At 43.0% G+C, this 8,167-nt stretch overlaps 2 protein-coding genes across 3 annotated transcripts in view; one reads left to right on the top strand and one right to left on the bottom strand.

Moving 5' to 3' along the window:
• Positions 1–632: 632 nt before the first annotated feature.
• On the bottom strand, positions 633–6,123 carry LOC118339735 (nuclear receptor subfamily 4 group A member 2-like). Its single transcript, XM_035677448.1, has 8 exons — positions 5,969–6,123; positions 5,815–5,870; positions 4,685–5,535; positions 3,479–3,608; positions 3,223–3,380; positions 2,888–3,087; positions 2,520–2,698; positions 633–1,414 (listed from the first exon to the last, which is right to left on the bottom strand). The coding sequence occupies exons 3-8, from the start codon at positions 5,528–5,530 to the stop codon at positions 1,167–1,169; spliced, it is 1,761 nt and encodes a 586-aa protein (XP_035533341.1). The 5' UTR covers positions 5,531–5,535; positions 5,815–5,870; positions 5,969–6,123; the 3' UTR covers positions 633–1,166.
• Positions 6,124–6,842: 719 nt separating this feature from the next.
• Positions 6,843–8,167, top strand: part of gpd2 (glycerol-3-phosphate dehydrogenase 2 (mitochondrial)) — a 21,936-nt gene continuing 20,611 nt past the window's right edge. Inside the window, exon 1 of one of the 2 annotated variants that reach the window (XM_035677785.1) lies at positions 6,843–6,966. The gene's annotated coding sequence lies outside the window, so the exon portion shown is untranslated. The remainder of the gene's footprint in view (positions 6,967–8,167) is intronic. The other variant, XM_035677786.1, reaches the window with a different exon arrangement.

Raw genomic sequence — 8,167 nt, 5'->3', positions numbered from 1 at the left:
TGTATACAGTATGCACTGAGGTCTCAGGCCAGTAATAGACTGTTCCAACATGTAACAAACAGGAGTAATCCTTGTGTTTGGTTTTGATGTCTTAAATATAAAGAAATATGTAAGTGAACAGACAGAATTCTCTATTTACAGACAGCCTATGAGCTTTGCAGAATAAACAAAAACATACATATTAAATATTATATCATTGTACTCCTCAATAGAGTAAGGTGATTTATTATTAGACCTAAAAAACCTCAGAGTGAAACAGGCATTAAAACTGAACAGCATCAACATTAAGACAGCTTGTTTAAACACATGGCTGAACCAGAGGCTTATAGACTACAACCTGCATGCAAAGTTATGAATATTTAATTGAAAAAGTCTTTGAAATGGGAATTTTATATCAGAAAATAAATGTTATAAATGTGAAACCAAACAAAATCCAAGATTGTATTATATTTAAGAGGAATAACATAATTTCTGGAACATCTTGAAAAGGAATTACTCTGATTTTCTTTCTCAAACATTGAATAAAATTTAAAAAGAAGTCAAAAAGAAAAAAGCAACTAATGCAAAAAGCCTCCTTGCGACCTGCGCCACATGAAACCTTAAATAAATCAAAGCCCAGCAGCAGTAAGGGTCATTTATTTATTAAAACATGCACAATGACAGTTTAATCTGAGAACACAACAGTCTACCAAATATTATTATATTAATCACTAATATGTTGTGAAAAAACCTACACATGGTGGCACACACTCGTATCAAAAGTGCCTCTGTACAGGCTGAGAAGCAGAAACAAACCTGCCAAACATATAAAAATAAGATAAAGTAGGACTATAAATTAGTTTCTTGTAGACAGCAATAAAATGTGTCTGTTTGAGCCTGCTATAATCCGCACAGTGGAAAAAGTCACCATGTGTTAATTCTTCTTTTGCAAAGCAGATTTTTTTGTATTATGCAGAAAATTACAGGTAAGTGGTCACAATTCTATAAATTAATCGATTTTTTGCGTCAGAAAATCACAAATTTTCCACTTGTTTTTGAGGATTAAACAACTCAATATTAGATTTTTTAAAATGTCTCTTTAAGCAATGCACATATGTCAGGGGATGAATAAAATAAGTCTAACAGTGCCATCGTTGAGGAAACTGTCCACATGTCTCTTTATGTCTCTAAAATGGCAACGTGTCGAGGAATAACTTATCTATTATTGCAGGCGGGGGAACCAAATCCTCCAGCTTCAGATAGAAAATCCTCTGCAGGCCTTGAATGCACAGGGTGCGCAGTTCACGCAATTTTTCCAAAAGTCTGGACAGATGGTTGGACCAACAGTTTGAGCCTCCGTCCCCGTCCTTCAAACACTTGACTATGTTGTTCTGCAGCTCCTCCACTTTATTCGACTCCTTCAGTCCGTGTCGCTCTGTAGGTCCGTAAACCACACGTCAAACAAAGATATTAGATACAAAATAATTAAATATGGGTCATTTTAAAAGGGTTAGCTCAACACCAAACATTGGAGACATTTAGGTGTCTGGTGAAATAGCAGCTGGTGTGAGATGAAACTGATGCTGCCTTCACTGTTAGCTCTAATTTCTGACATTGCATAGGCTTTTATTTTGAAATAAAATCTACTTTTTAATAGGCTACATTTAGGTCTAGCTATTTCAACATGCATCCACAGTTATTAATTAACTATTTCAACTGTTTAAATACATTAGCCTACTTTTAGATAAGTTTCTTCAACTGTTTGTCCATTAGCCTTAGCTAACTTTTATCTATTAGCCTACTTTAGGCCAACTATTTCGACCATGTAGCCTATCCATCACTTTTAGCAAGAATTTAAAGCATTAATCCATCATTTGTGGCTAATTATTTCAACTGTTTATCCATTAGTCAAGCTAACTCTCCATTTTATCCATTAGTTATAGCTAACTCTCCATTTTATGCATTAGTTTGAACTATCAACCATTTAGCCTATCCATCACTTTTAGCCAACTATTTTAATCATTAATCCATTATTTTTGACTAACTGTTCCAGTCAATAAGTAAATTATTCCTACTGTTTAGCTGTGAGTTAAAGCTAACTTTATTCCATTTATCCAGTATTTGTTTTATCTATCTCAACCATTTATCCATTAGGCTACGTTTAGCCAACTATGTCATCGTTTAGCTAAATTACAACACTGTGTTTAGGTGTCACAGCTGACTTTTTCTATTTTCTAATCCAAATCATTTCTGTTTTTTTTTTTCAAATAATTTCAGCTACTCTACAGCCTCTCCAGACAGGCCTCCCCCTGGCAACTGCAGAGGTACCTCCGGGAACGTAAGTACTCAGTTGTGACGTGTCCTACATGATGTCCGGCCCCTAAACGTCACATGTGGTTTAGTTATTTCTTAACTTAACTTAATTTTATTGTAACATAAAACAGCAGATATGTAAAAAGAACCCAGACTGCAGTACTTGAATGCAGCATCAGTGGGAAATTAACCTTGGTGAGACTGTATATGTTTTTTGAGCGTCTCACCGGTGACCAGGGCGAGGGTGCATATGCAGGAGAAGGTGGATACATCCAGGTTCATCCTCTGCAGATTAGCGGAGAATTCAACAATGCTGTCAATCCACTCCCCAAAGCCCCGCAGGCACTGGAGCCGGTGCCACACTGTCCCGTCGCAGAAGATCAGCTTCCCTTCCTCCGGGTTGGATCTGAAACATTATGACAGCTTATGCTAAAAGGGCTAAAAGGCAGAGGTGGATATCACCTGGTTACACTTTTTACATTATCAGACAAATAAAAGGTTGTCTCTCCAGATGATGAACCTTTCTTTATAGGGCCAAATCCATCCCTGAGTTTTGTAATGTCAGAGGACGAGTTCCCTTGCGTGTGTTATTTACCTGTATGACAATCGTAAAACAAAGAGCTCCAGGAAGGCAGAGTAGAAGAGGAGGTCTTGGTCGTGTTTGGGCAGGGAGGTGAAGCCCGGGATCTTCTGCGCCCAACCTCGAATCACCTCCATGGATCTGGTCAGGAGGTCATAAAACTGCCGCACGTGCTGAGCGTCGTCTCCAAGCGGGCTGCCTGGACTTTCTTTGAACTAGTGAAAGGTCACCAGTGGGATTAAGTAGAAAAGATATAAATACATCAGTTACAGCTCCAATATGACCTTATTTCATGTAAAGGGGCCACTACACATTTCTTAAAGCAGTGAAAACATGCCCACACTGCGTACTTTGAAGCAGTCGAGGAGAGAAGGTGGAGGGTTCGAATCCACATGCGCCCTGATGAGGGCGCTCAGGAGGGTGCTGACAGGTAAAGACGTGTCTGGGACAGCTTTAGGTTTGGACGGCAGGCGACCCCTTCGACCTTTCAGACTGGCTGTCCTCACCACTGCAGAGAGTGAGAAGGAAACAGTATACAAATGAGTAAAATTGGACTTTATGTGACCCCCAGATGTTAAAAGTGGTTTTCAAAGTCTACTGGTTCACCTTCTTTGACCATTCCCACTGCAAGGCACTTCTGGAAGCGGCAATATTGGCATCGGTTCCTCCTGCGTTTGTCCACAGGGCAGCTTCTAGCAGCCAAACACACGTACTTGGCATTTTTTTGTACTGTGCGCTGCATGGAGAAAGAAACAGATATTTTTGCAAAGAACAAAGCTTATGAATATAATACCTGCGCTTCAATACTACTTATCAGATGAGGTCATACTTAAAGGTCACTGTGAGTGACATCTGTTTGTTCTTAACCTCATTCTCATCCACTCTGCTCCAATAAAACCTGCTTTTTAAGGGTTTTAAAAGCCCTGAAAGACGAACTCAAATGACACCATTAGAACCGTAATTGTACACACAGAACTATCTGGGACATGGTCTTTGCTGCACTTTGGTACCAGTTTAAGTGGTGTTTTAAGAAAGCATTGAAGCACAATGTCAGATTTCATGCGTCAGGTTCAATTCATGGCAACAAAAGGGGGCTTTTTGTGAGAGATGGTCTAATCTGGTGGCACGGACGACCTTTTTGAAAGGGGTCTTTCGGCATAAGGAGCCCTTTTTTGTAGCTTGTAGACTAAAGTAAAGACCCTTAAATGTTTTTGGGGAAATTAACAGCAGCACTCATGCTCCTGAGGGCCTTCTGAGGCAGTATGAGGCATTTTGCAGGCGGGCAGGGCAGTCTGGGTAAATACAGGGTCGTGGTCAGTCATAATTTGGAGAACCGCCCCTGGGAATCTCCTACAGAGGGAAGAAGATGAAGGTTTTTATTCATGGCACGTTGGTGGCCATTTTCAGACAGGACATTTGCCCCCACCACGCCTGTGTCAAGAGATCAAAACGTGCATCTGAAGAGCAATGACCAATTTAGGAGGCCAGTCAGGAGTCCCAGTGGGATTTTTTTCATTATAGCTTATTACTCGAATTATAATTTTAATAGGCGACAGTGTGGCCATGTAGGGAAAAGTGAATATATCCATTTAAACAATGCAAGATTATCATGAAAACGGGATCAGATATTCTTTCACAGAACTGGAAATAACTGCGATGGTTTTATCCTTTTTACAGGCACATTGTTCACCTATTAATTTAAACTTTTCAGGATAATAAAAACCATATAAGTCAATCGGCTGCCTCCTGAAATCCAACTTGAAATTCCCGTTTTCCTTGCAGCTTTAAAATAAAGTTGCACCGAGAACAAACCTTGAAGAAACCCTTGCAGCCCTCGCAGGTGCGCACTCCGTAGTGCTGGCAGGCTGCGTTGTCGCCGCACACCGCGCACAGCCCCTCCGTGCTCAGCGGTCCTCGGCTGGCAGCGGGACAAGTCTGGTAGTCCATAAAGCGGTGGCCGTGGGCGAGCTGCAGGGGGTGGGGAAATCCCACTCCGGGCTGCTTTCCGAGGGCACTAGAGCCCAAAACCCCGGGGCTGTCCAGCGGCTGGTGCGCCCCGGCTGCGTCCACGTTCATGGACACATGGACAGACCCGTCAAATTTCATCTGGCAGGTGGACAAGCTCTGCTGTTGCGCGTGTTTGAGGGAAAAAAGCGAGAATCTGGATAGCGCGTTTTTCCTGTGCGCCGCCGCCAAATAGTCTTGTCGAAAAGTGTACAGAGAGCCGGAGTCCTCCCATATGTGTCCCGGTGGAGTTTGGAAGTTGGGTGTGATGGGGCCGTGCGGCGACGGGGAGCGGTAGTAATAAACGGAGCCCGGGGAGGAGAGCAGCTCCTCGGACTGCTGCTGGTGATGCTGATTCGGCTGATACCGCGGACACCCGTGCGCGTCCTCCACCTTGACGCACGGAAGCTCCCCCTGCAACGGCATTTGGAAGAGACACGGGGTCTTCACGTCGTACCCGGAGCCATAAGTGTCACCCAAAGGACCAAAACTGGGACCCGACGTTGAGGCCGAGATTTCACTGTTGGTAAGGTCCATGCTGAACTTGACAAACTCCGGTGTGAGGAAGTCGCAGCTGCGCTCTCCGCCGGCGCCCTGAGAGGCCGGGCTGGCTCCTTGTGGAGAGGAGCCGCACTGGGTCTGGACGCACGGCATGGCCCCTGCAGACATGGGCATTAAGCAGTCAGTCCAAAGTGGGAAACCTCAGGCAAGTACACAGCTATATTACACCTGTACCCCATATTTAACCAAGTCCGCCCCCCAGATTCTGATTAAACGTTGCTTTCAAATGTTTTCATTTTCCTCATGATAATTTTAAAATGTCAACTAGAAACAAAATAGGTGCCCGTTGCGCAGCGATTTCCACTTGTTGAAACGACCTTAAAAACTAATTTAAATGAAACAACAGCGTGCATAGAGACTTTAATTGGTCATATTACCTTAAAGCTTTAGTTGTCTTATTTTCCAGAGGATGTTATTGCCCGCTAGACCTCGCCTGGTATGAAACAAAAAACCATCAAAGTATTACTTGCAGGCTTCACACTGGCATGCAGCCTCTGTTCAATCACTGGAGAAAAGTAGAACATACAATACCTCAGACCTCCGTCCAGTGCAGGAGGACAGTGACAAGTAATCCCATCTCTGCGGTAGTGTTGCTTTCGGAATCTATTGAAGCTTTAGCGAGCAGAAAAAAGCCCACTCGCTGTCTGGAGAGCAAAAGGAAATGACTGTTCACTTCTCCCACTCTTGGATTGCAGACTGGCTGCCAGTGACACTGACAATGTGCTTTTGTTTACGTGGTGCGCACCCGTGTGCCAAACCCTATTACGCACAAGGCACAGAGGGGCGGGGTGGTGAGTGTGTCCCCTCTGTGTGTGTGTGTGTGTGTGTGTGTGTGTGTGTGGGTCATTGACTGGTGTGGGCACAGAAAGTGGTTCATGTAATTCGGAAATAATGCTTGTGGCCCACTTTCTTGCAGTTTGCATCACGTGTAAGGGATTTTATTGCGATTTTTAAAGCATTTTCTATCAAACATGGGGCTGCTACATAAAGCAGCTGTCATTTGGCATCGATGGGGATTAATTCAAAAGTCATCATTCAAAAGTCTTTAAAGATTAGGACCACGTTCAACAGCATGTCATTTGATCCGTGATTGAACATGGCATCATTTTACAGCTTTAAAAACACGTTTTGTTTAAGAAACACTATATAAAAACCAGTCTATTTATAGGCATGCCTTTTTCCATCCATGCTTCCTGTGCTTAAAGACAGAGAAAACGACAGCTGGTGGCATTTCTCCCTCTTTATTCTCACCCTGAAGGAGGAGGATGGAGGGGAGACCGGCGTTGCGCAATCTCACCCTCACGTTACGTCAACGGCGTGGCACCGCCTCCCCTCGCACGCCATTGGACGAGCCTCGGCCGAGCGCTGCGTTCCCATTGGCTCTCCGCGGTGTCACTCGGCGCCGCTCGGTTTTCCTGGTTGTAGCTGTCAATACTCAAAGCTACCGTTTTGGACAGCAACCGATGCCACCAGTCGCCGCCCTGCGTCGCCCCCAGCGAGTTTTATTCCGCCTCAAAACAAGAAATCCTGTAAGTGGGGACGTGTGTCGTGTCACCGGGTGTTTTTGGGGACTTTAAAATCTATCCAACGAGTGATTAACCCGTTGTTTTTGCTGGCATAGAGCCCAAATAAAGCAACATCTGCGAGCTGTGCTAACGTGTTGTGCCTCTCCTCCTCGGTTACACGCAAAGTTCATGTGTTTTATGGTTGTTTAAAAGCGTAAAATAGCCTATTTTATACCCTACTCCCTGTATAAATATATATATGCATATTTATAACCGGTGTTTTCTTTTGAGGAAGCTTGTTGTTGTGTTTTTTTTCCCCTCGAAGACGTTTTAATCCACAGCAAGATGGTTTAACATCACAGCGACACAATAAGTCATTACACTACCACCTGCTGTTAAAGGAAACCTGCTGTGTGTGAGCGGTATTCCCAGATATTCCCTCTGGAAATACACCCAGGCTTTAAAACAGCGAAAAATGTCACCATGTGTTTCTTTAAAAAAAAAAAAAAAAGCCAGGAAACCCCCCCCCTCCTCTTCCTCTGCTGACTCACAGTGAGGTTTCAGGGTGATGTCAGCATCATCATGAGGAGGAAGAGTTGAATTCTGTGCTCACTTATTAGTGCTGCAGAGAGTGAAATGTGTGTGTTATTTGAGCTAAAGTTTGGACACATTTCTTTTTATTTAAACACTTAAGAAACCTTAAGACCAATAATATAATAATATAATAATATATCAGCTTGCTGCGGCGATATTGGGTGTAAATGTCGACCGAGTATCATTTTATCTATCTGTTTACACTCTAACTAGTTTTAAGAAGTTTCAGCTGAATGTTTGTGGACACATTTGGGTTAAAAACACACCAAGTTTTGATATTAAACCCTGGCAGAAGTGGATCTTTCATAACACTAGCAGGTATTTTGTAATAATAATTTCTAATTCAGGCGTTTCGGTGGAGAAAAACCCTTAAAAATAGCTTCAAAATTATTTATTATAATAAATTACAGCCATGTATTGTTGGTGATACGTCCGTTGTCTTGCCGTTGAACAGTTAATGATATCATTTCTCGTGTAATAGGTCGTTTGTTACACCAAACTGGTTGCTGACATTTGTGCCATCTGTAGCTGTGTTTTATTAAAATGCATTAAAATCTGCTCCAGCGTTTGCCACTCCCTGGAAACCTCCATCCCGCCAGAGCTGGTATCATGTTTTCAGTCGTATCGATGA

The sequence above is a fragment of the Morone saxatilis genome, unplaced genomic scaffold, assembly GCF_004916995.1.
Source record: "Morone saxatilis isolate NCDOM2014 unplaced genomic scaffold, NCSU_SB_2.0 Contig6, whole genome shotgun sequence".
Classification (NCBI taxonomy): domain Eukaryota; kingdom Metazoa; phylum Chordata; class Actinopteri; family Moronidae; genus Morone; species Morone saxatilis.
This window is presented reverse-complemented; position numbering and strand designations above follow the sequence as displayed.